The sequence below is a fragment of the Anolis sagrei genome, chromosome 1 (genome assembly GCF_037176765.1).
Source record: "Anolis sagrei isolate rAnoSag1 chromosome 1, rAnoSag1.mat, whole genome shotgun sequence".
NCBI lineage: Eukaryota > Metazoa > Chordata > Lepidosauria > Squamata > Dactyloidae > Anolis > Anolis sagrei.
In genome coordinates, this window is record NC_090021.1 from 317,973,252 (window position 1) to 318,000,900 (window position 27,649).

The window sequence follows — 27,649 nt, forward strand, 5'->3', positions numbered from 1 at the left end:
TTCTGGCCATAAGCTGTCATAAAACTGCTTTTGTGTGAGAAAGCAATTCATAAACACACTTCAGGACCAATCTCTGCAGTTACTCACTGGAGCCATAGTTCTATTCTAAAGTCAGAATTCATCACCTATGATAAATTTCATTTATTTTAGTGCGTGTGTATTCATATGCAGTTTTATCACCTGTTCCAAACCGTTCACAGCCAGCACGTGCTTAAACACAAACCCTCTCACTTGATCCTGAAAGAGGTCTGAGAAAAGATCTCAAGTACACAGGTGAAGGCTAGAATCTCCAGCTAAAAGTGATCTAATAATGCCCTAGGACAGTGGTACTCAACCTTCCTAATGCCGCAACCCCTTAATACACTTCTTCATGTAATGGTGACCCCAACTATAAAATTATTTTCGTTGCTACTTCATAAGTGTCATTTTGCTGCTGCTATGAATCGTCATGTAAATATCTGATATGTGGGATGTATTTTCATTCACTGGACCAAATTTGGCACAAATACCCGAAACGCCCAAATTTGAATACTTAGGGTTGGGTGGTGGGAGTTGTAGTTGCTGGGATTTATAGTCCACCTTTAATCAAAGAGCATTCTGAATTTCACCAACAATGAAATGGAACCAAACTTGGCACACTGAACTCCCATGACCAACAGAAAATACTGGAAGGGTCTGGTGGGCATTGACCTTGAGTTTTGGAGTTGTAGTTAACTTATATCCAGAGAGCACTATGGACTCAAACAATGATTCATCTGGACCAAACTTGGCACGAGTTCTCAGTATGCCCAAATGAGAACACTGGTGGAGTTGGGGAAAATAGACCTTAACGTTTGGGAGTTGTAGTTGCTGTGATTTATAATTCACTTACAATCAAAGAGCATTCTGAACCATACCAAGATTCAATTGGGCCAAACTATCTCTGCCCCGCCTCCCCAGTTCATCAGAACACAAATCTTTCCCTCGCCAGTCTCCGTACATAAATTGTCTTTTGTATAATTACATGTAATAATAATAATAATAATAATAATATAATCTTTATTTATATCCTGCTTTTCTCCCTCATGGGATTCAAAGTGGCTTACAACATACCAGTGTCATACAAACAACAGTCTGAATACATGCATCCAGACCAATAAGCCAATTAATAATATTTTTTAAAAAACAACAACATAGATTTATGTGGCATCAGGCCTGTCTGGCTCTTAAAGGAGGAAAGACAGGGAGCTGATTTAATTTCTTTGTGGAGAGTATTCCACATGCTTGGGGCGGCCACCAAGGCCTTCTCCCTCGTCGCCAGCAACCGCATTTGAGACAGTGACAGAAACGTGAGCAGGGCCTCCCCTGCCGATTGTATGGGGCAGGCAGGTTGATATGAGGAGATGTGGTCAGATAAGTAATTGGATCTGAACTGTTTAGGGATTTAAAGGTCAAAACCAGCACCTTGAATTGGGTTTGGAAACAAATTGGCAGCCAGTGAAGATGCTATAGCACGGGGGTAGTACACTCCCTTGATCCAGCATCAATCAGTCACCTGGCTGCATCTCTTTGAACTAACTGAAGTTTCTGGGCACTCTTCAGGGTTTGTGCCAATTCCTTGAACTGCCCTTACTCAATGCTGTAAGCCAGGCATGGGCAAGCTTCAGGTGTTTTGGACTTCAACTCCCACAATTCCTCACCATCTCTGAGGATGCCTGCCATTGATGCAGGCAAAACGTCAGGAAAGAATGCTTCTGGAACACGGCCATACAACCTGGAAAACACACAACAACCTAGTAATTTCGGCCACAAAAGCCTTCAACAACATATTAATGGATTGTTTCCAGTGAGTAAAGGATCAATGACCCAACAATGGTACAGCATTGGGAAGGCTGCAACATTATATGAAAATCAAATGTCAAAATTTGGGAGATACCCAAGGAGGTATTCTAGATGTATCAGAGTAGGCTGCTGTATCATAACCCAATGAAAACAACCAACCTCCAGTTGACTCCTACCCTCTGTTGTGTGCTGCTTATTAATTTCCAGGCAAAGTACTGGTGGTTATTCCCTTAAAACTCTATACAATTTGAGTCCAGGTTACCTATGGTATCACTTTCCCTCATGATCTGGCCTGTACACTCATGTCCTTTGGTGGGCACATACTCCAACTAAGACTAGGTTGGCAACAGCTACACAGAAGACTTTTTCTTTTGCTGCCCTTAGACGATGGAATGACCTGACAGAAGAGTCTTGACAGCTGAATATGCTGTCTGAATTTAAAACAGTATTAATGATTAGTCTCTTCCAGTAGGCTTATCCAGATGATTTTTAAATCATGAATTTTAAACTATGGACTGATTGTTTTAATACATATTAGTCTTATATGCTTACTTAAATTGATGTTATGTGTTTCAGTCAGTTTGTGTATTTTTAACTGATATTATGTGTTCCTTACAGATGTTATGTTGTTATTCCCTGCCTTGATCCAATAGGAAGAGGAAAGTAAATCCTACCGCTAATAGTCACAACAGCAGTAGCAGCAATTAATACTTCACTTTATCCTATCTCACAATGTTTTTACAATCCTCCCTTCCCATGCAGTGTGTTGATGCAATCAAAATCCATGAAAATTCAAAGAGCCATGTTTGGAAGATATGTATGATTTTTTTTATCGAGGGGGGGGGGGGACAACTCACTTTTATCAGACAAAAAGTACATGTGAGAAGCGCTACAACAGCAGCAGAAGAAAAAAAAGTAAAAACATGGCTCTTTGATCAAGGCTTTGCAGAACCTATGCAATAGAAAAATACATAATTTTGGAACGGCCCGGATTATGAGTATAAATAGTGTGGTTTAACAGTGATGATATTGGTTAATATGGTTTTAAATGCTCTGTAGTGTTTTATAACTCTATTTTAAAATGTTTATTGTAATTTTATGTTGTTTTAATGGAATCAAATGGCTGCCTGTTATAAAGCTGCCTTGGGTCCCCTCTGGAGTGGAGAAAGGTGGGGTAGAAATTGCACAAATAAATAAATAAATAAATAAATAAATAAAATAAATACAAGCAAAACAGAAATGAACAGACCATAACTTTATTGGAGATATATTCAGCTACAGTTATTACAAAAAATCTATTAAAGGTAATTGTGATCCATAAGGTGCAGACTGCAAATTTCTGCAGCATGATTACAGTATGAATGAATTACATTTTATGTCCCTTAGACAGCTGCAGCAAGTGATGGGAAATATTTTATTGACCATCAATTATGTTATTCATTCTACTTGATTTTAACCATCTTTAAAGTCAAACTATTTACAATACAAAAGTCTGCAATTTTCAATGCTTATTCAACTTCAGTTTCTGTATGTAACTTGCTGCTGTAGTTATACCAAGCATACCATTCTTATAAATTTAAACAGTCTGTGGTTGTTATTAAAATTAAAAAATACACAGTGGGTGAAACCTATAAAAGGACTTAGGAGACAAAGTAGATAGATGAATGCTGAATTAGTCTTCAAAGACATTTCAGGTAATTGTTTTGTAATGACCCTTATGTAGATCTGGTGTCAATTTTCTGCTGGTGAAAGTTGTTTCAGTCATATTTTACAGTTTTGCGCAAGGATTTAACAATACTTTTTATAAATATTAACAAGCTTGGCTTACTGAAAATGAAAGTATCTGCCACTAAAACTGTCCTAGGTTCAATTCTGTTTTCCTTAATCACACACAACCCTTTCCAGTACATTCAGTGAGGAAAAGAAGAATCACAACATGTGGCTCAAATGACTTTCTTTAAATCTGTAACGGCCACGGCTTTGAAGCTTTCAGTTTTAAGCCACCTGTGGAAGTGGTCCTACAGTTTACAGGGCTGCTCAAAACAAAGCAGTCTACATTTACACTAGGATGAGCTTTCATTGAAAATTATGTTCTCTGCATACAAATAGTGATACTCGTAGATCCCTTCACATCCAAATCAGAGCAAGGATTTAATTGACAATTACGTGCTCCATGTTCAGTACATTTGCAAGCAGCATGGGGGGGGGGGGGGGGGATACAAAAGAGGAGCCATAAACGCATCAACTGAAAATTTCATCTGATTTACAAAAAACTACCAACATGGTACATTGTTAAAAATAAAAGAAATAGTGGGATCCAGAGTACCACCAGGCAGAGTGGTGCTTGGCCAGCAGTGCTCTCTCAGCTCCTGATTTCAGCTCTTTCACTTATGAAAAGGTGCTTCTGGGGTTTGGAAGGCCTTCCATAATAGTAGGGGATGAGAAGTGACTACTGCAGCTAGGGAAGACTCGTATGACATTACAGGATCCAACATACACACAGACATACATGTGTATGGAAGCACTTTTCAAACATACAAGGGCTTCCTGGATCCTAGCTAATAGTTTTTAACTCTTTTTAAAAACATTTAACAACATGCCACAGACAAAACAAATGGGACTTTGTCAGTTGTGCAAGTTAAGTGAGACACATCACAAGTGTTCCAACGATCTTTTCTCCAATTCAGTCAATCAAAGCAGCAAGGCCTAAACCACATTTTTCCTCTCTTAAGCATATTTTTCCTTGAAATGAGGTAAAGCATGGTACCAAGTGCAATGCTCGTTTGTGCTACATGAAAAGGACAGCACAAAACAAAGCCATAATAAAAATAAAAAGTAAAAATGCAGCATAGTTAGAAGGACTGTAAGTAGTACAGTATAACAGAATACACATATACACACACAATTTGAAACTAGATTCATGTCAATTAACCCTTACTCTTGACTATGTAAAGGATTTGTGTTTTACATTTTGAAGGAAGGCTTACAACAGTCCATTTCTTCTCACAGCATTACATGGGATTTTGATCCTAACCTTCAAATGATCGAATCTATATCTAAATAGCATAACTTTCCCAATACATCACCTGTATTTTTTGTAAAAGGGCAAAGCGTTTCATGGAAACATGTGTGTGTTTCTGCATTCTAACACAATTATGAAATACTGGAATTAAAATTCTGCAGCAAAAAGGTTGTGGCTTTAAAAACACAGCAGCAGCACCACCAAAATTTACAACAGGCCTTTACTCAGTATTTTCAGTTCAGCTTGACAGATACATCAGAGGGACATTGAATATGACTGATCAGAGTGTGCAATTTCCAGACTCCATAGTTATCCTTAGGCATCACTCTATCATTTGATATCACCCAGGTATAAAACATTTATTTAAAATGTTCACTGACTGTTATTTTAATTTTTCAGTTGGTTCTGATTTTTCAAATGCTGTTTTCCATTTAAAAGGAACACATATTCTACACATTTGAGTGGGATAAGACATGCCCTTTAAAATGCTACATGGGTGTTATATGAGTTTTGAGATTGATGTGTGCCACCAGAGACAAAAAACTATCAATGTTTGCAATGGTACTAGAACCACACAATTCTTACTCAAGGCAACATAAATGGATGCAAGTGTTCATTTACAGTCCTATGCTGGCATACTCACACATGGCAACCCTTAATTGACTTACAGTTGAGAAGTTCCCATGAAATGCGAGTGAGCACCATTTCTAGAGTCAGTCATGAACACTTGCTTTCTTATCGAAACATAGTTCCAAATGCCCACAATCCAAAATTAGAAGCATTTGGGGGGAAGCACAATATGCAAATAGCAATTTTTGCAACAGCTGCTCACACTGAAGAGAACAATTTTTAAGGCTCATATCACTGATTTGTCTCTTCATCAGTATCAGCGGGATGCAGGGCAAACAAAGAAACTTTAATCTGCATGTGCAGTCCAACCTGGCACTGGATCACATCCTTTATGCCTTCCATGATATTTTACTTTCTCAGTGTGACTAAAACCTCACACACGAATTATTTCACTTCACCGTCGTTAGAAATCTAAACAAAAATCTGCCACTCAAAACTACATTCCGTATTTCACCAACGTTCAATGTCCTCTATGACTAAGGCATGTCTCTCCCCCTTTTAGCAAGGTAAGCCAGATGTTTTTTCTCTTTCAATTTTGAATGCATGTGTATGTGTGGAAAGGGGATTTTAAAAGCAAAGAATAGAATTATCAGTAATTTAACACATAAAACAGCATCATGAGCAGACCACTGTGCTGGAAAATATTAAAACCTTGCTCAGCTCTCTCAAACTTCAAGCATAATTAATGGGGTAAAATTGCAGCAAACCTCTATTGATATTGGTGGGAGTGCAAGATGACCCACAGCTTTTTTTAAAAGGTAAATTAAGAGGTATTATAGTTACAGTGCAAAAAATTAAAATTTCAAGCATAATACATACACATAGCACCAAAACAGGAAAAAATGCATGCAAAAAGGAAAAAAAGACACAAAAGAACATAGAAGAACTGAGGTATTTAAGTGAAGGGTGTCTACAAATATCTAAAGAAATTTAGGCATAGCCTAAAAAATGCTTTCATATTAACTGAAACAACAATAATGAACTAGTTACTCTACTTTATAAGGATCAAAATCACAGATGTATCAAAAGTATGGCAGTTTCTCTCACACAACAACCTCCATGGCATTTTAACAGCACAGCTTTGGTAGGTGAAATATGCATGCAATTCTGAAAAGTACAGTAAGAAATTTATGTGGAAATCGCTCGTAAAGGTGTAAAGGTGCTCTGTTTGTTAAATATGTATCCAATATAAAATCTGCAGCATACTTTAGGCGCGATATGTCAAAGGTTCTCTCTTATTTTTTAAGCAACAGTTTGCACTGTGCAATTTAACATTATCACAAAGTTCCAATACTGGGAACAATATCTGCAATCCATCAAGATCTTCCTTCCGCATAAGCTCCTTGGAAGGGAAAGTAGGTTCCACAATAGGGATGGATTGTGCTCATTCCAAACCCTTGGACTTTGTTTCAACATCAGAAATTAATGAGAAACTTTCATTTGTTTGCAGTATCAAATAAACTCTACACTAACCATTTCTTCTGAATTGTTAAAAATAACCTCACTACATATATATATGAATACAACTTCTATTACAGTTGTGTAATAAGTTAAGTCACAGCTAAACTAACATGTACTGTAAATATGGGTCTTTATAACTGTAAAATGCAATCTAAAAGTGAAGGGAATGTAATACCGTTTGCTCCAAAGCGTATCAGAAATGAAAGGTCGTATTAGTGAGGGTTTATGTAACTTTTAAGGCAGGAACCTTTTGATGCAAGACTATTTGGCATCCATTTCGAAGTCTATCAGATGCCAGACATTTCAATTAAAAACTCCCTAACAAATAAGTGCAATAATGATTGGGAATGCCATCCTAATGCAAAGATGGCATGGAAAGAAGGAGGACAATACTGGCACACTTATCCTTACATCAAATCATCCAGTACAGTATATAAACTGCTTTGTGACTGGCACTAGTGCACAGATTTGAGGAATTTCAAGATCACTATATCTCTATCTATATCTCTATGTATAGATAATGATATAGTAACTACAACAGACACAAGCTCCCTGGCCTTTAAACACTAAGCAAAGCTGACAAAGTAAACCAAAGATACCTGACAACAGTTATTTTGAACACTTGCTAAATGTCATCATTAAAGCACTCTTGTGATTAAACAAAGCAGAAGTGAGGAAAGAAGACAAGATTGTGTTTGCGCAAAAAAACCCAACAACCCTATAACTACAATTAGCTCCAAAATTATGTATACATGTTAAATGTTGTTAGCTATTTTGTTATCAGACTTGAATTGCTGTCTTCAATTTGTTCCTCTCAACATCATCTTTTAAATTTCTTGGTACTGTGTGTTTGTGTTTTGAAGAGGTGTCTCAGCTGTTTGGAACCTGAGGTTGATTCGCTTTGAGGCTTCGTAGAGCTCTTCTTGCTGCAGCAGATTTGGCAATCCTATAGCTTCTTCCAACACCTTTGAACTTTCCCTTCCCGACAACTTCCACAGTTACTCTAACCTTTCCATCATAGGTTCTTTCTGCAGGACTTCAGAGGTAACAGATGAAGAGAAAATAAATAGAAAATGAAAGAATGAATAAAAAACAGGAAAATACTCAAAAGGAAATCAGATCCAGAAGAATTATTATGGTAATCTACAGCAGCGGAGCTTCTTTCATGGATTTATTGCAATTATTTTTTTGTTGTTGTTGAAGCAATCACTTACTTGACCATATGCATGGGTTAAATCTTTCTGTAGATACTATAAATACAATAAATGTTTGCATATAGTTATCTCCATGTATATGTGTGTGTGTGTGACTATATATATATATATATATATATGTATGTATGTGTGTGTGTGTGTGTGTGTGTGTGTGCCTGGAATGTATACTATTTGGTTTTTTATATCCTATGCCTACTGCTTGGTGCATGATTTTAGAAATAATTCATAAAAATTGCAATAAATTATTTCTTACCTAAATTTAGCAGTTTCAGGCTCCATCTCTAGAAGTTCTCTTACTGGTGAACGGGGCACATTTGCAGAAAATTTTTCTGTGATTGAAAAATACACATATAGTTGTAAGCCTTCTAACTTTCTGAACTGCAATAATAATAATAATAATAATAATAATAATAATAATAATAATAATACTTTATATCCTGCCACTATCTCCCAGAAGGGACTTGGGCAGTTTACAAAAGCATGTAGTGGTGCAGCAAGATACACAAGATAAAATAAACATTTATAAAACAATAATGATGTAAATTCACATAAAACAAATATACATAAAACATTATATAAAACCTCTATTAATTTAAATAAGAGATACTCAATAAAACGCAGCAATAAAACTGCAAACAATAAATTACTGAATTTTTATTCCAAGAACATTTACATTACCTATTAATGGCCTCATCATTGGATAGTACACATGCCAAACCATTTCCAGTGACATTCCACTATCCATGTAAATAGCACCAGCAAGAGACTCAAATATATCTCCCATGGCCTTTGGTACTTCTATGTCTTCTTCTTTTTCTTCATCTTCTTCAGATCTTCGGAGCTAAAAATCATACAAGAAGTTACCTTCATTATTTTTTTTGCAAAGGTTTGACTGAACACTTAGCTTAGAATATGGCAGTTCATCTGCTCGCTAGACACAAACTTTGTGTTTTGATCAAGAGATAAAAGGGGGAATTAAGTCATCATAATTATTATCTACTTGATTTGGGTGTTTTGAGAGTTGGTAAAATAAGAATAAATACAACAAAATCTGGAATTAAATTAGCTATTTATTTTTAGTTTTAAGCACTGGTCAAAATAGGGGCCTCTAAAGAGGAAGTCCAGTTTTTACAGAATGCCATTAACACAGCTTGGCCAGCAGTTCAGAATATTTCTGTGGTATTACTGATCATACTCACTACAATGTGCCACTGAAAATGTCAATAATTTAAATACAAAAGGAATGAGAAATCTAGTTGCTATCACAGTACCATATTTATTGTATTTCTTCAATTTTAAGATGCCACTGATGCTAAGATGCACGCTAATTTCAGTATCAACAATAGATGAAAAGCTTTATAAAGGAACACCTATGATTCTACAGCACCCCATTTTAAAAGATGTTTATATGGGGGAAAAGTGAGTCTTAGCATTGAATACAGTATTAACAACATCTACTGGCTTTTCCTGTTTTTGTGAAAGGTTTTTAAAAGAAATCCTCAAAGTTAGTTTTAGGAATGAGTTGACACATTAATCGTGAGCCAACACCAAAACTTTTCCAATATGACTAACCTCAGAATCCATTCCTTGCATTTCATTTTTTTCCATTTGAAACTGTACGAAGTCATCAATGACATGGAATAGCTCAGGAGAGACAGCTTTGAAGTATTTGTGGTAGTCATACTTTACGGCCAATGAGGCGAAGATGGTGTTATTAACAAGAGCAGATCGTAGGTCTGTTAGGACTCCTGGAGAGTGCTGACGTGGGTCTTCATAAAGGTGCTTGGTTATGAGGTAGTCCAAAATTGCATCTCCCAGGAATTCCAACCGCTGGTAACAATCTTAATGCACAAGGGTTGAGGGATTGGAAACAAATACAGAGCAAGACAATTAACATTCTTTCCAAATAATCTGCATTCTTTCCTATTAGCAATCTTAAAACAGTAAGCAATTTTTCAAAGGACTTACCAGTAATGGTATTGTAATGATAGGAGGCATGAGTAAATGCCTGAAGTAGATAAGCCTTGTTCTTAAAACTGTAGTTGATTTTCTTCTCGAAGTTTTCAAAGCCAGATATAAGGTGATTTAAGGTTCTCTCCGCATCTGGATGATCAAACATACACCTTGGAGGAATCTTTAAACAGCCATATACCAAGTCTTTATATCGAGAAGATTCTTGATTAGACAAAGAGACAGAAATACAGTTTGCTGAAGAGTGTTTCTGCTGGTTGTTAAAATGTTCGGTGTGGGAATATAGAGCACTGTCCCAGTCAATTTTTTTAATAACAGGAAGCACTTTCAGTCCCAGTGAGCAGAGGAAAAGCTGGGCAGCTCTTTCACCACAGCTGGTCAGATAGCAGCCCAGAAGAGCTTCCACACAGTCTGCAATGCTTTTGTCAGCAATGCACTGTTCTGTATGTAAGTCATAGGAGATGGATTGTTTTCCAGCATCAATGCCACAGTTTTCCTCTGATGGATTCCAGAAACCTACTACAAAATCATCCTCTTCAACAGCCTTGCTAGGATCTAGATAACACATTGCATCCCATGAGCTGTAGTCAAATTCATCAGTATCTGCTGAAAACTGAACATTGGACAAGGGTGATTTTTTGGGTGCCTTCCACTCGTAACTATTATCAGTGGGTGTAAAAGGAGAGAGGGATATTTTCTTTACAAATGCTCCAGAGCCCATTAACATATTGTCGATAAATTTGATATGCTCCTGATCATACTCCAAGAAGTCATCCTCAAAGTCTGTTTCCTCCTTGGGCACCCTCCACATTAAGTCATCATCGTCATCATCATCATAATCATCGTCAAGCTTTCCGTTAGACATGAGGCTCTCTTTTGACTAAAAATAAAAAAAAGCCAAAACAGTTAAATTTCTTGTGTCTGTTCAATCATTTTACAAAATAGCTAGGGATGGAAAAACAAGAATAAATTTCCTTTTTCTTTAGCTGCATTAGATTCAAACAGATCGAAATTATATTGTTGAAGAACTATTGCTATCTAATACACTTCTAGAATGCTAAGTGTTGATTGGCACTCTTGAAATTGCTCCAGTCCTTTCGGGAAAGTAGTATTGGGGACTTCTGTTTCATCCCACAGCTTTTGGTTTATGGGATTCTGCTAGGATCTCTCTTTGTTTCTATACTTTTAAGTTAACATCTAAATTAACTTTCAGGGTGAGGGCACCTGGACTTCCAAGCCTGGGGGTTGTGCGTCTCAGACGATACCACTCCCATTTTCACTGTCTGGTTCTAGTATAGTAGAAGAAAAGTAACGTTAGTGGCTGGGGACAGTTTTGGACTGAATTGAAGGAATAAGCTAAAGTTTTCCTTTGGGAAAGGTTGAAGTATTATTAGGCATGAGATCTCATGATCAAAGTGAAAGTGGGCCACCTGTTTTTACTCCATCTAATGCAACATGTTTGCAACTTAATAACTCACTTGATCAGAACCAAAGTGCATCTGGGCCAATATTCTTCATATTTTCCCCCAAATGACCATCAAAGTGTACATGGGAAGCTCACAAATCAATCTTTAGTGACATTGACTTCACCTGTGGAGCTTATGTATCACTATCAAAAACTAACAGATACTGATGGTTTATTATCCATGGATCTGGACTTTATGACGACCTTGTAAGATGTGAAAACTAGCTCCTTTTCTATACTTTATATTCTTTAGAGATGCTCACAAAGGAATAGGATTTTATCAAAAGCCTTTTGCAAAACAAGGTAAATGACTCTTGGGACTCTCCTACTATATGCTTGCCAACACTATCAAACAACTTTAAATGTTAGCAAAATAGGACTCTTCTTTGCAGAAGCAATACTAACTCAAACTTAGAAGTGCTTTTTAAAAATAATTCATCCAGTAAGCTGTCTGTTTTCAGTAGCTTATACTAGCACCATTTTTTAAAAAAAATGGTGCTAGACTAACCAACTTGTTCAGAGGTTAATCTAAACACGTCACATATTTGTGTAAAAAACCCGGGAATCCCACATTTGTTACAAGACCAGCAACTTCTCATTTCAGGCCCTTAACTCTTGGAGGGATAGCACCTGGAAGCAGTCATATGTTTATTTTCAATCTGAAATTTTGGACAAAATTCAATCAGTTTCAGCTACAATAGGCTCATTAAATCAATGGATTTTCTATAAACTGACTTATCATAGTGTCCCTCTCCAAAGAACTCTGGAATGTGTCTTTTTTAAAGTGTTCTTCTTACTGGCAATAAAATTTGTATTCTTAATTTCATTTCCACACCTTTCCCCATTTAGGTGCAAATGATCAAGTGAGGAGAGAGAAGCCAAGACCTGAAACTCTTTACTGCAGAAACTGAATTTGGCTTCAGCCATTTATTCATCAGTCATCTCCACATTGGATTATAGTCTTGTGCTTATGTGGAGTGCCCCTGAAGATACAATGGAAGCTTCAATTCATTTAAATTGAATGAAGCAGCAACTTTTATCTAGGATATGGAGATTGACCATTATGTCCATTATCTACTTTCTCCAGTGACTGTTCAAACTGCCGAGTTTGAACCCTAAAACCTCTAAAAGGCCCCAAAACTGTAATGAGGGTTACTCAATTAACATCACTGTTATTAAGCATATCTCCCTCCATTTATTAACATGTCAGAAAATGAAATTCCATTGTTGATCGTACTTTTGGAGCATGTAAATGACAGGAATAAAGTGGTACAGGGAAGAATTTGAGGATAAACAAAGATCATTTTCACTCATTTTGAGATATTCAATCAAGGAGGGCGAAGTAGAATTTTCACCCCAAAATGAAGCCTTTTTTACAATGGGTATTTCAATGGACTAGTAGTAGATTTTGGATCTATGGTCCATACTTTCCCCTCCTTTATTTTAGGGAAATAAAACAAATATAAGCAATAATTTAAATATTATTTGGAGTTCAATGTCAAACAATGGCTACATAAGGTATCCCTGTGTATTCAATAAACAAAATAACCAATGCAAAAATTAAGAAAAATCCTTCCAATTTTATGTTAAAATTACACGATAAAGCTTTCTGTTAATCTGAATTATCACTGTGTTTAAGCAAAATGGCAATTTTCACATAAGTTAATACAGCATGTTGCACAGCAGTGAGAATTTTTTTCTTAGAATGAATAAACCAGTTTAGACAATTGTTAGGTTAAAGCTATACACAGATGCAAGAGTTCTAGACCAAATATTTTAAGTAAGGATTGACATTCATGTAAACAATTACTTGAATAGTACTGAAACCACTTGATTTAGAGTTTGAAAACTTGATAAATGTTATAGATTTAATGAAGGCTTTGGTTTTCAAATACAAATTATGAAAATTACCAAAGCAAAGTTATAACGTCACAGATACTGAAATACAACTAAACTAAATGCAGCCAAGAAAATATAGTGGAGTTCATTGTAACCAGTTCAAATATGTTATCAAAGTGAGGATTATGTAAACCCTATGTTTGGGATCATTAAAAAACCCTTAAAAAATAAGAGAAGACTTGCAATTCTTTTATATAATCCATAATAGCCATATTTTGAAATACTGCTCACTTGACAAATTATAGAACCAAAAAAGGTACAGTGATCATCAAAGTACTTTTTGTGTGGTGGAAGACAAACATGATTGAATATTTTGAGGGTTTTAATAGAAAAAACAGGGTCATGATAGGTTGAAATTACTAGCTTTGAAAATTTTGATAAACAACTTTCTCTCCCTTGTTAAAAAGCATTCAGGATCATCCAACAAAACCTACTGTTGGTAAATCATGAACAACCGAAAGAAAATATTGCTTTGTATAACGCTAAACTGTATTTTTCTTTTTACATTAATACATTGCTATAAAATGTTGTAATAATTACTGGCTTGGAGAAACTGAACTAATTCTAATCAATATGCAATGCTGTTGTATCCATCGATTTATACTCTATACATTGATCCTGAAAAATTTGAGCGCGATAAGAGGATGAGTTTTAAGATAACTGAGTTCCTTTTTGTTTTGGGAGCAGCCACAGTCATAGCAGTACATTATAATCACACAGCCAGAACACATTGTGTTTCCATCGTATGTCCTATGTATATATTGATCTGATATTGGTTAATGAATCTTTTGGCAGGTGCCGTTATTCCCTTATGCTCCCCACCCAACTTGTGTCCCTTCTATTCAGCCATCACTATATTTATAGCAACCTTTCTCCCAAACTGGGATTCGGTGTAGCCTCACTTTATATTAATGGATGCCACGTGGCTAAGAGATGATTACAGAGAAACTGCATTATAAACATGTTCAGTTATATCACCAAGGCCATAATATTATTTTTAGAAATATATATTTCTGAACTATGCGTGTATTTATACAACATTTGCAATATTTCACTCTGCAATACATATTCCATAGTACAATAAGTAGCTATCCAGTGTGCCCTCTGGTGGTTCTGCAGTCAAAGTATTAATTTCTGAAAAACTGATCCGCTCAAAATATTCTGTATTCTTTATTTCTATGATGACATTCCATAAAAAATACTAATTATAAAGTTTTTTAAAAAATTTAATGGATGCATGCATATATTGAAAAATACAGTTGTATATAATGCAGAGACAAGATTCCAATGATTTCTTCTAGCAATAGGCAGCATATTATTTTTACCACTCCCAGAGTTCTTTACAAGACAGCGAAACAGCTCAATAGCAATAGAGCACAAATAACCCAAATGTAAATCAACTTTAACTTAGTTTCTACTTTCAAAAGCTTTCCACAAGTGGCCAAGTTAGATATCTGAAAACACTTATTTTTCCTTTCTCTAGAAGCCCCCTGGATGGGAAAACAAGCAAGAAAAAGAAAAATAGTGAAAGAACTAAAGGGATGTGTACCAGAAATCAAGAGAGGAAATGGCTGGGACTACTAGCTCTGACCCTTCCCATGGCTTGGTTTAGCCCTTCTACTTGCTCACGTGAAGCCTCCTTAAGAACAATTCCTACATTTCATTTATGAAAGAAAGCAGCCCTTAAGGGAGAAAAAAAATAACCACAGCTATACATGAAAAATCTAGGCCTTGAACTAAAGGGTATGTGTTATTTCCCATTTTTAATAATTAAACAAGGATTTAAAAATTTCATATATATCAAGACCTCGGAAACTTTTATTTTATGTTTCTAAATACAGAGCTTTGAATTTGTATGAAGACAGATGGATTTTAGTGAGATATCAAGATGATATACATTCATCTCATGCTAGTAGTAGTATGGTACTATAATTCTGAGACCGGTTTCTTGTCTTTATTATAATTTCAGCTATATAATAGCTTACAATCCTAGAGCTTCTGAAAGCTGGGGATAAAGGAATTCGAAAACAACAAGAAGAATAGTTGTGAGAATATAAGAGATGGTTCAACTGTCAAATTTGGAAATCATATAAAGCCACAAAAATACATTCAATTTGAATCCATCTGTTTTTGGAACTGCTACACTCTAGCAAACAAAACGTACATTTTCACATACTACTATGCATTTTCATTACAATAGGTCAAAGTAAATCGTTTCGATTCAGCACATGTATCTTTGCTTTTTCCCCACTTTCAAAATGAACCATTCCTCACACATTGTTTGTCATTCATCATTCGACATCACTTTCCTCTCTATTTTACTGTAATAAATTAAGCTAAAAACAAAGACAAACTAGATAGCATACTGATGTAGGCAACAACAAGGTCCAATTTTCCTCTTTCACTTGTAATGATATGCTTATTATATGTAATGAGGGCCTTTGATACCATTGATCATGGTATCCTTCTGGAATGTCTGGAAGGGCTGGGAATTGGAGGCACTGTGCTACTGTGGTTCTGGTTGTACCCCTCAAGCCGGTTTCAGATGGTGGCGCTTGGGGTTAGCTGCTCCTCCAAAAAGGAGCTGTTGTGTGGTGTCTCACAAAGTGCCATTCTATCCCCAATGCTCTTTAATATTTATATGAAACCACTGGGAGAGATCATCTGTAGGAATGGGTGTGTTATCAGTATGCTGATGACACCCTAATATATTTCTCCATGCCTTGAAAAACAGCTTAAGCTAAGTATAGCATGTCTCCTCTGAAGGAATACCTGGAGGAGGTAATGGGCTGGATGACAAAAAAGAAATTGAAACTGAATCCAGACAAAACAGAAGTACTTGCCAACAAGGGTCCTAATCTGGGGATGGAGGTGTGTAAACCAGTTCTGGATGGAGTAACGCTCACCCAAAAGACTGTGTTCGCAGCTTGTTAGTACTTTTGGATCTGTCTCTCCAAATGTCAGCCAGGTAGATGTAACTGTCAGGAGTGCTTACTATGAGCTTTGGCTGATACACCAGCTGCACCCCTTCCTAGATTTGGAGGTCCTGAATATAGTAGTGAACGTACTGGTAACCTCTAAGTTGGACTTCTGCAATGTGCTTAACTTTGGGATACCCTAGCACCAAGTTTGGAAACTCCAACTGGTTCAAAATATAGCAGCCAGATTGGTTACAGGAACATCTAGGAGTGAGCATATTACACCTATCCTAAAGTCAGTCAACTGGCTGCCAATTAGTTTCCGGGCAAAGTACAAGGTGATGGTTTAACCTTAAAACCCTACATGGTTTGGGTCCAGGTTACTTAAAAGATCGCCTTCTCATATTCAATCTGCCCCACACAGTTTGGTCTTTGGGGGAGGGGGGGCATCTACTTCAACCAGCTGTTGGAATTTAAGACAGAAGTGAAGACGTGTCTCTTCCGGCAGGCCTATCCAGACAGTCTTTAAATGTTAACATGAATTTTAATGCATGCCCTTTGTTTAATCTTTGTTTTGTCTGTTTTAACTTGTATTTCATAGAGGCCCGTTTTAGTATGTAACTTTTATGGAGTATATTGTTTGTATATTTGCAGTGTTTTTGCTGTGTTTATGTATTTTAATTGTTTGTAACCCACCTTGAGCCATGAGGAAAGGAGGGTAAATATAACAACAACAACAACAATATATTGAGACATTTAATAAGAAATGCATTGCAACGCAAGCTTACCATTTCGTCTTTTTCCCATTTGTCTGCATTACTCTTGTCTTGGTTTACTATGTAACCAGGAGGAAGCCAGTTGACCGGAGGATCAAAAATAGAAACCACCATACGACTAGGAAGCCCTTTCTTTTTTCCAAGACGGTACAAGTTACAATTGCTGACCTTTAAGAAAACATGATTATGATAGTCTACAGAGAAATAATGAAAAAAACAACAACCCTGGAGTACAAATAAAACAGTACTGGACTATAAATTAAGGAATACAAACATATTTCAGTGGTCAATTTTTCCCTTTATTTCAAATCACCAGGTTCTTTTAAAAAGTACAATTTATAGACTGTACTCAATTATGGTCAGATATGACATGTGACCCCTTTACTGAGGGTTTAAACAAACTCACTGTTGCAAAAAGCCTGCACAGATGTTTAGTAAACCAAGATAACTTCCAGCCTTATATTTCCCTAATACTGAAATTAATATTAATACATTACAACTACAGTTAAAGGGGGATTGTGCACCCATTGTGATACAGTTATTAGAGAACTAAATTCAAAAACTGAATTGGTTTTAAAAGCAGTAGTTGAATTTTATTGGCCTGCTGCAAAAGCTAATGACTTTAACATTTGCATAGCATCATATGCAGAAAGCAACACTGGAAAGCTATCATATTTCTAAAAGAACTCAATGATAAAAATAAACTTTTGTGAGCCTCAAGTTTCCATAATTTTTCACAATGTATTAGTAACCTCCTTCATAGCGATAATGCCTTGTTGATGAATATTTGAGCCTCTTTCAGGAGAGATAAGGTGGGGTATAAATAAATATAAAAATATTAATCAATAATAATTCATGAAAAAGTCATTGCTATTATTACTGTATTTATTTGTACCTTGATTTTTCCCTCCAAGATTGTGACCCAAAGTGGTTCACAATCTCAAAAACTATACAATTCAAAAACCTATAAAATATAAATATTTAAATAGAATTAAGGATTACAGTTATTAAAACAAGTAAAAACAAATCCTAATGTCATACAACACCCTCTGGTCTGTCATAAGAAACTTTCTGCCTCAAAACCCAGCCTGAATAAAAAGGTTTTCATCTGCAGTTGGAAGGATCACAGGGAGAAAGTCAGTCATTCTGGCCTCCCTGGAAAGGTACCGTATATACTCAAATATAAGCCAGATTTTTTAGCCCTTTTTTGAGCTCCCCCTCCCTTGGCTTATACTTGAGTCAAGATTATTTTTTATTTTACTCTTCTTCTTGTTCTTCTTGTTCTTCTTATCTTACTCTATCATAATTACATGTACATTATTTTACTCTATTACTATTATTTTTATTATTACATTTATTATTTTACTCTATTATTATTGCTATTACACATTTACATTATTTTATTCTATTATTATTATTATTTACATTTATTATTATACTCTATTATTATTGGAAGACTACTTAAGCACATTTACACTGAAGATTAGAATAACAGTTTAATCAGAGTTGGACAGTCTTATCTTAAATTAGTTTTATGTAAATATTCAAAAACATTTAACTTATTGATGCCTCAATTAATGTAATTTGATTGGTATCTATTATATGCCTTATATTCAGGTCAGCTTATACTTGAGTATATATGGCAGTGCCAGGAGAAATCACTGAAAAGGTCTTCTCTTGCATCCACATGAACATGCTTATGAGTTTAAAATAATATTAATAATAATAATCTTTATTTATACCCTGCTACCATCTTCCCTTCGAGGACTCGGGGCGGCTTACCTGAGGCCAAACCCATACAACAAATTACAATAAAATAAGACACAAGTTACAATAAAATAAACAACATCACAGAAAAAATACAGAACATATGACTACAATAAACAAAATAAAAAAGCAGTACAACAAACATAATGATAGTGTATATAAAATTATTTAAAAACACAGGGTGAGATAAAGGAGCAAAATTATTTGTGTGTGAGAACTTGTAGAGAGACAGGGTGATAGACTGAACTTCATACAAGGGGGGGGGGTGTACACCTAGGACAAAGGCGTTGTGTATTAAATAAATGTTCTTGAAAACTGATAGAATATTCAGTATTTCCTGGTGGCTTTATGAAGTGATAATCAAATTGTTTTTCGAAAAACTCCTAAAAATTACTTAATGCAAGTGTTGGACTTGAAACATCATAATAAAGGTGTTACAGTGCTATGGGTAAATCGCTAAAATCCCTCTATTAAGCAGCTAGGAATCATTACTCACCTTTTTGCTTCTCATATATGATAGGCGTCCCTCATGAGCATCAGGGTAAGTGCAAAACAAATATGTAGTGATGGCATGCTTTAAAAATGAATCACCAAGCATTTCAAGCCGCTCCAGATTAAATCCATCACTAGCATTGGAAAGAGTCAACGCCTGAAGAATGAGACCAGGGTTTGGGCCAAGGGTTTTTGAGGAGTACCCATTGGAAGGGCTTGTTGCAGAATCCATTCTTTCCTTTGAAAGATTGCAAGTGTCTGAAGCACTGGTGGTCACTGCAATTTTGGGAGATCCATCTGAGGTAGATTTGTTAGCATTTCCATCAAGATATTTATTACTCAGAGTACATTCATTGCTGGGCTTGAGCTGGTTCTCACTGTTGTATAAATTCTGAATAGGACACGAGGTAGTTGGTTGTACAGGTATTTCCTGTCTGTAGTAATTCAGCTGATTTTCTTGGCAAAGGTCTTGCTTAGCTAAGTCACAGTTGCCATTGGCAAGGTTTTTATTATAAGAAATACCATTAATTGTTGCCAGTTCTATTGAGACATCGTTTTGGAGTTTACTACGCGACTCAGTCAATGTTCTGTAGTTCACAGACATTTGGTCATGCTTATCTGCAGAAGAGGTTTTATTAGCACCTTGATGTGCAGCATTTTCAGGGACTACAATTGTGCTGTGCTTAATGTAATTTTCATTTTCTGCCGGAGTGGAACCAGGAGCAGAGATGAAGGATTTGCTGTCAATAGATTTTTTCCACCCAAAATCCAGGTTAGGATATCTGTAAAATGAATCATCCTATTTTAAAAATCTGATTATTTGCTCACATACATATTTTTAATGGACAAAGACCAAGGACTTTCCCTCCCCTTTGCCTCACAGTCTGAATACAATGCATGAAAATTGTTTTGGTAACCACATGAGACCAAAGAACTACCTAGTCCAACCTCCTGCTATGCAGAATACAATCAAACCATTATTGACAGATGGCCACCCAGTCTCTACTTAAAAAATCTCCAGAGAAGGAGTCTCCACCAAACACTTAAGCAAATGCTAGTGAAAGTGCCTGAATAGTATTATAAAAGTAGGCAATGCAGCAGTTCCTCATATTATGTTTAGGATTTTATGCTTGAATATCAGTTCTACCACAGCATGATCTTTTAAGGCATTTTATTGCTCTAAGAACAGTTTGATTATAACTGTAATCAATCCAAAATTTTAGTGCTCATTCAAATTCATTGCAGACATTAAATGAGCTTAAAAGTTAATGATGATATAGACTCTTTATAATATAAAGAGTGGCATACATACAAGATATGTAGATCTATAAATTCAAATAATGGCTTCTGGTCTGAACAATGAAAGCAGGCAACTAAATCAGATAATCTATCCAAAAGAATATCTCAAGGGTTTCCTTTATGGAAATTGGCTGTTTTATACCTTCCACTACTTAAGCTTCCAAAGCTAAGTACTTGGCTCAGCTTTCTTTTGGTATTCTCAGTTGGATTTCTAAATTTAAGTGGAAAGAGTTCAATCTAGAGTCTTAAGAAGATTTGGGTTTTACCACCCTGTGTGGGAAATAGGGCTATTTATTTGAAACTGGGTGTGTGATGAGTGGAATGTAAAGCTTGGACAAATGCCCTGAAATGGTGGTTACATTTGTATTTTTCTACAGCTCCTGCTTCTTATATTTATTTACTTGTCTTAAAGAGTTTTTTGTTACTTGGAAGATGACAGTTATGGATAACATTTTTAGATTGGGTTTCTGTGTTGAGGCTTTGGTAGCTGAGAGAAGACTCAATTCCCTTTTGCACAAGGATTAATACATTAGAACCTGCAGTATTTGAGAATCACAGTTGGTAAATCCTGATCTCTATTATCCCTGGTTAACACTGTCAAGATTTCTTAGACGGTATCGGTTTTTCAAATACAGAAGAGCACTGATACTTGCTGGGGCATCTGAGCAAAAATATTTTTGGGCCATATACTTTTTCACTGTAAACAGTATAACAAGTATAAGGAAATTCTTATTATCCCTTCTACAGTGTTCCAGAAATACAGTTTGGTAGTATTTTAAAAAATGAAGTTTTCTAAATGAGGGTGTGGGATACACTTTTTGGTCTACAGCCCCATGCAGAGTACAGTGCTAGTCTTTCTGGTGACCTGAAAGTCACATGATGCCACGTCTAGGTTCCTTTCAGTTTAACTCTGTGTGAATTAAGGAAAACTACCATGTTTGTAGACAATCTGGGACTTGTAAAATTCTTTTTTGAGGTGAAAACTGCCCCTTTAAAAATGGTTATGCTAAGAACTACAGGAAAAGACTTTGGGGCTTTTATGCAGCTCATAGGCTGCCCTTTTTCCACCTTCATATGGAATGATGATCCTTTCTGCATCATTGAATAGATGGCTTAGTGATTTCTAAGTTCAAATTTCTTGTATCCACCCCACTTTTTTAATGTGCTCACTAGAGAACACAATATTGCCAGAGCTTCAAATTACTGCACACCAAAACTATACAAGCCTAAAACCACAAAACAGCATTCTTCCTCTCAGCAGTTTTCCTTGCCACCCAAAAGTCAACTCTGAAAGGTTTCCCGGCTCTCTAGAATAAGCCCTGAGGGTATGCATACAGGGCTGCAAAGGAGAAATTGATTGCGCAGACCTTCCCCTGGTTACACTGAGTGAAATGTGGAATCAAAACTTTATTTTCTGGCCAAAAGTTGAAACCTGCAGCAAATTAAATACCTGAAATCTGTAGGAAGTGATTTAACCCCAACACCAGCATCAATGGCTGTTTGAGATCTGAGTTCCTCAGCTGTCAAAAGGCAATGAAGACGATAAAGAATGCTAGGGAGACAAACAGCTTTTCTCCACAACGAAGCTGGAATGGGATGTATAGCACAGAGTTCTGGCACCAGAATCTGGAATAAAGAGATATAATCCAGTAAAGTCTGATCTATCTTTGTAATAGTAAAGTAGTACTGTTTTATAAAACGAGAAGTATGTTGTTACCTGTTTATTTTGTAGACTTTCCCACTTAGCTTTCCGCTTCTCTGCACTGCTTAATGGAAGAGCTTTCCCCTTCTGATTCAAATGACGGGGAGTCAACAGATTAAGTCTAAAAACAAAACGGAAATGTTTTTATTTTAAAAGATATAGTGCATTAAAAAGGGTGTACAAGAAATACTAAGGATGTGGGGAACTCTGCTAAAATATTTTTGAAATCTCAAAAATTATGTTTGTTTTTCTTGACTTAATTCAGATATTTCATACATTTTCTTTAGACAAATTCTAACCAAAATTCTACTTAATATTTGCCTTTCAAAAAGAAGATACGATGCAGAGCATTCTACAGAGAACTCAGAAACAATCTTTTGCAACTTCTTGCAAGAATTTCCTCCCCAAAGGAGGAAAATGTATTATACTAGCAGATAGTTCTTGGGCTTCCAAAGTTTTCCCTCTATTAGCTCTGTCAGCAATGGAAGTGCTTTGGATCCTAAGCATCTCTGCCTGCTTTTTGTCCTTTTTAGTATTGTGCGTCTAGTATCAAAACAAGAACTGGTGGAGGATGTTTTTACTACAGCAGGTAGGAAGTTTGCGAAGTTGGATCTTGCTCTCTGAGAGTAACGTCCACCCCACTCTCTTTGCAGCTTTGGAGAGGGCAATTTGAAAAATATTATGGTTCTTAGGCAATCTTCTAATGACCACACACCAATGTCCAAAACAGAGTTTAAAAAAGGAAACGGATGCACAGAATTTGAAATCAATACTGTGCTGGGATGTTGTACTACCCATTTTAAGAGTAGTTATTGCTGTATTTTATTATTCATTTAAATTGAGGTTGTACGTTTTATTTTTGTAATGTGTTGTTTTATGTTAAGTAATATTGTTATTGTTTAACATGTTGATGTAATTTTACCTGTATTTTTATGGCACTATTATGTGCTTTTTGTAAGTTGCCCCAAGTCCTTTTTGGGAGATGGTAGCAGAATACCAATATAATAATAATAATAATAATAATAATAATAATAATAATGAGGAGGAGGAGGAGGAGGAGGAGGAGGATTGAAGAGAAACAACTGGAAAACCTTGCACGATATGAGGATGTAAAGATCGAACTGCAAATACTCTCGCACAAGCCAGTAAAGGTGGTCTCAGTGGTGATCAGCACACTGGGTGCAGTGCCTAAAGACTTTGGCCTGCACTTAAATACAATCGGTGCTGACAAAATTACCATCAGCCAGCTGCAGAAGGCCACCTTACTGGGATCTGCAAGCCTTATTCACCGATACATCACAGAGTCCTAGACACTTGGGAAGTGTCCGACGTGCGATCAATACAACAGCCAGCAGAGTGATCTTGTCTGCTGTGGACTCATCTTATTGTGTTTTAAATAATAATAATAATGAGGAGGAGGAAATGCTAAGGTCAGTGTTCTCAATCACATCACTCACATAAAAATTAACATCTGTAAACTTCAAAGACTAAAGGCAGTTACAGTACTAATTTGCATTGATTTTACCTTGAAGATGTGTGGTCCACATCCAGCAATGGCTGGTTGAGATTGGTCAGGTCAAGGTTATACTTGGTTTTATAATATTCAGCAAATGTTTCATATTCTGGGGAAGGAAATTTGCTCAGTGGAGTAAGATCTGTATAAACATCAGCAACATAGAATCGATGAGGCTGATCAAAATTTCGATACCTAGACAGAGGAAGATACTTGGTTGAAATATCAAGTGCTGTACTGAACATATTTCCTAACATGTCCTAAGTCTGAAATGTTTTTAGAATAAGAATGTAACTTCTAGTGAGCAACTACCGGGAAAGTCTAAAACAAAGCATAACTCAATTAATTCATTAATTGAAATGGATGAATTGATCAAAATAGGCAAAAACCCATAGTTGCCAGCAAAGACATTAAAGATTTTTTTAAGCGTACACTCTTCCATATAGCAAAATACTTTTGAAGTACATTTTTAAATTAAACATGTATCCACTTGTTCTATTAAGAAAAAAAGTGTGCTAGTATTGAAACAAGAACAAAATTATCGAAGGCTTTCATGGCTGGAATCACTCAGTTCTTGTGGGTTTTTTCGGGCTATATGGCCATGTTCTAGAAGCATTTCTCCTGACGTTTCGCCTGCATCTATGGCAAGCTTCCTCAGAGGTGAGGTCTGCTGGAGCTGGGAAAAAGCTCCCAGCTCCAGCAGACCCCACCTCTGAGGAAGCTTGCCATAGATGCAGGCGAAACGTCAGGAGAAATGCTTCTAGAACATGGCCATATAGCCCGAAAAAACCCACAAGAACTGAAGAACAAAATTACTAGAGGATCAACTATATAGTTATTTTGGGTTCTATTCTGTTTCTACTAAATCAGCAAGAAGGGAGTGCATATGAAATAAAATTATATGAATACGTTTAAAATTACATTGCACATCCAAAAGTTTAAGTAGAAAATAAACATATTTTAGCTCTTGTTACTGTTTTAGTCATATTATCTTTCAATCTATGAATTCCTTTTCAATTTATTTATGCTAAAATATTTGAAACATTTCATGTTACTGTTCTATTTAACATATTTATTATCCACACATACAGTACCAGTATTTCTAATAATTTTCATGCCCTTGGAGATTTTAACAAAAACCGGCCTAAATCCAATTGTTAGTCCCACCTAATGGAGACAAACTGAATCAATGGAATGTTAATAAATGAGTCCTTACTTGCCATTCTACACATCCTGTTTACACTTGAGATAGTTTTCCCATGGAATAATAAGAGTTGGAAGAGATGACATGAGCAATCTAGTCCTACCCCCCTACCATGCAAGAAAAGCACAACCAAAGCACTCCTAACAGATGGCCATATAGCCTCTGTGGCAACAAATACATCCACAGAGACTGATAGTTCATAGGATACTCGCCTTGGAATGATAACTGCATCCTGGTAGTCTTCTAATTTGAAAATAAAAGGTGTCTCTTTTGTATACTGTGTACTAGGAATGCCTGTACGAGCTTCAGATTTTTCAATGTCTTCCATAAATTTGAAATCAATATCCAAAGTGCTGGAGCCATCAACTTAAAAAGAAAGATATTTATTTTTCAAAATTGTAATCTTTTTTTGGAATGTTATTTCAGATATTTAGTCTAGATTCCTGACTTACAGACATTTTGCTTTAGCACTATCCACCAAGATTCTAATTCCACAATGAAAACATTAGCAACACAGGATTACTTAGTATTCTGAATATAGATTTTAGATGCCACTCCCTCCATAGTCACTAAACTCTGCCCAAGGACGACACCAAAACTATTACCAAAGAATCATATGTGGAAAAAAGTTAATAATTAGAACAGTTCCATTTTTGTGTGCGTCAGGAGCGACTTGAGAAACTGCAAGTCGATTCTGGTGTGAGAGAATTGCCTGTCTGCAAGGATGTTGCCCAGGTGACGCCTGGATGTTTTACCATTCTGTGGGGGGCTTCTCTCATGTCCCCGCATGAGAAGCTAGAGATGAGAGGGGAGCTCATCCCGTTTCCTGGATTTGAACCACTAACCTTTCAGTAAGCAGTCCTGCCAGCATAAAGATTTAACCCATTGCACCACTGGGGACTCATAATAGTTCCATAAAAACATGGGTGGGATCTTTAATACAGGTTCAAGGGTTACTAACTTATGTATAATACATACATTCTGCAAACAGTTCAAGTGTCTTGTATAAGTAGAAATCAATTTCTGAATGCAGGGGAATGCAGTGTAAACACAGAAAATGAGTATTTATAGCACTCTCCTCACCAACATTAAGAGGTAGAACACAATAGGCTGAGTCAGCATCGATAGGTCTGAATTCTAGTGCAGGTTTCTCCAGCCGAAGAATGTGAGAGAATATGTACTGGTGAAGTCTTGTGATCAAGTCGAGCATTTGTAAAGACAAAGTGAAACCTGATTTCTTTAGCTCAATAGATATAGTCACCTCTCCTGAGCGAGTATACACTGGAAAGTGAGGAATCTAAGGACAGAAAGTTGGGCAGAAAAGAACAAAGAAACCACGAAGTCAACAAAAAATGCTTTCAAAAGGTAATGGCCAAATGTTATATATTTGGTCAGCCATGAAATGTGCAGTTCGAACATATACACTGTAGAAAACAAATATACAGATTTTTTATGAAGTAAAGCATAATTTGAGCCATTCATGTCTTACTTGCATTCTGTAATCAAAAACACAAGGAATCACACATTAATATAGATTTAATCTGAAAACTAGCAGAAAGGCAAGCAATGTATTTGGATCAAAGACTGTGAATCAAAAACAAATAGCAGCTAGCATCATTCCACCGACATCTGTACAATAGCTTGTTAATCTACCACTTTATAGGAATACATGCATGCTCATTCACACCCTCTCAAATAAATATGGGCATGATTCTAACTTCTCTTGCCAATGGTCTAATGAGATGTCAAGATACAGTCTGCATAAAAAAGGGAACATTTGGATCCAACTCAGAGATCTTTGTCGAGCTCACAATATGTAAATAATTAGTATTGCAAAGTTAACCACATTCCTTTTACTTCTAAGAGAGTTCATTTTGGGGGTGGAATAGAAGAGAACAGCAAGGATATTAAAACAGCACATGGTCCTATCAAATGGAATGACACACTAGATAAGGTCAACATTCTAATCTTGACTAAGCCTCTAGCCCAGGGATCCCCAAACTACGGCCCGCGGGCCGTATGCGGCCCGCCAAGGGCATTTCTCCGGCCCGCGAGGCCTGGCCTGGCCTGGCCACGCCCACCCGGCGCCGCTCCGCCCATCGCGGGAACTCTCTGCTCTGGCCGCTCTGCTCCTGTGGGAGGGAGAAGCCTTTTGTAATTTACCTGCCTCTCCTTGGAGACCAGAGCAGCCGGAGCAGGGAGTTGCTGCAAAGGCCGGAGCGGCGCGGGGTGGGCGTAGCCAGCGGCGGGGGGTGGGGGGGGGGTGGGCGTGGCCACGCCCACCCGGCGCCGCTGGCCACGCCCACCCGGCGCCGCTCCGGCCTTTGCAGGAATCCTCTGCTCTGGCCGCTCTGGTCTCCAAGGAGTCAGGTAAACTACAATTCCAAAACCAAAGGACACAGCCCACCAAACCTTTCCAGTATTTTCTGTTGGCCATGGGAGAACTGTGTGCCAAGTTTGGTTCAATTCCACCTTAGATGGGGTTCAGAATGCTC

General features: G+C 36.7%; 1 protein-coding gene across 4 annotated transcripts in view; it reads right to left on the minus strand.

Annotated features, from left to right (window-relative positions):
* Positions 1-3,061: 3,061 nt before the first annotated feature.
* The window catches only part of DICER1 (dicer 1, ribonuclease III), a 65,291-nt gene continuing 40,703 nt past the window's right edge, over positions 3,062-27,649 (minus strand). For all 4 annotated transcript variants that reach the window (XM_067462977.1, XM_060756042.2, XM_067462975.1 and 1 more), the window contains exons 18-29: positions 26,238-26,451; positions 25,367-25,520; positions 23,963-24,145; positions 22,453-22,558; positions 22,186-22,361; positions 19,441-20,218; positions 17,190-17,345; positions 10,117-10,999; positions 9,721-9,989; positions 8,827-8,989; positions 8,402-8,477; positions 3,062-7,970 (exon numbers count right to left, since the gene is read on the minus strand). In XM_067462977.1, the coding sequence (XP_067319078.1) occupies positions 7,805-7,970; positions 8,402-8,477; positions 8,827-8,989; positions 9,721-9,989; positions 10,117-10,999; positions 17,190-17,345; positions 19,441-20,218; positions 22,186-22,361; positions 22,453-22,558; positions 23,963-24,145; positions 25,367-25,520; positions 26,238-26,451 (3,324 nt within the window). In that variant the 3' untranslated portion in view covers positions 3,062-7,804. The remainder of the gene's footprint in view (positions 7,971-8,401; positions 8,478-8,826; positions 8,990-9,720; positions 9,990-10,116; positions 11,000-17,189; positions 17,346-19,440; positions 20,219-22,185; positions 22,362-22,452; positions 22,559-23,962; positions 24,146-25,366; positions 25,521-26,237; positions 26,452-27,649) is intronic.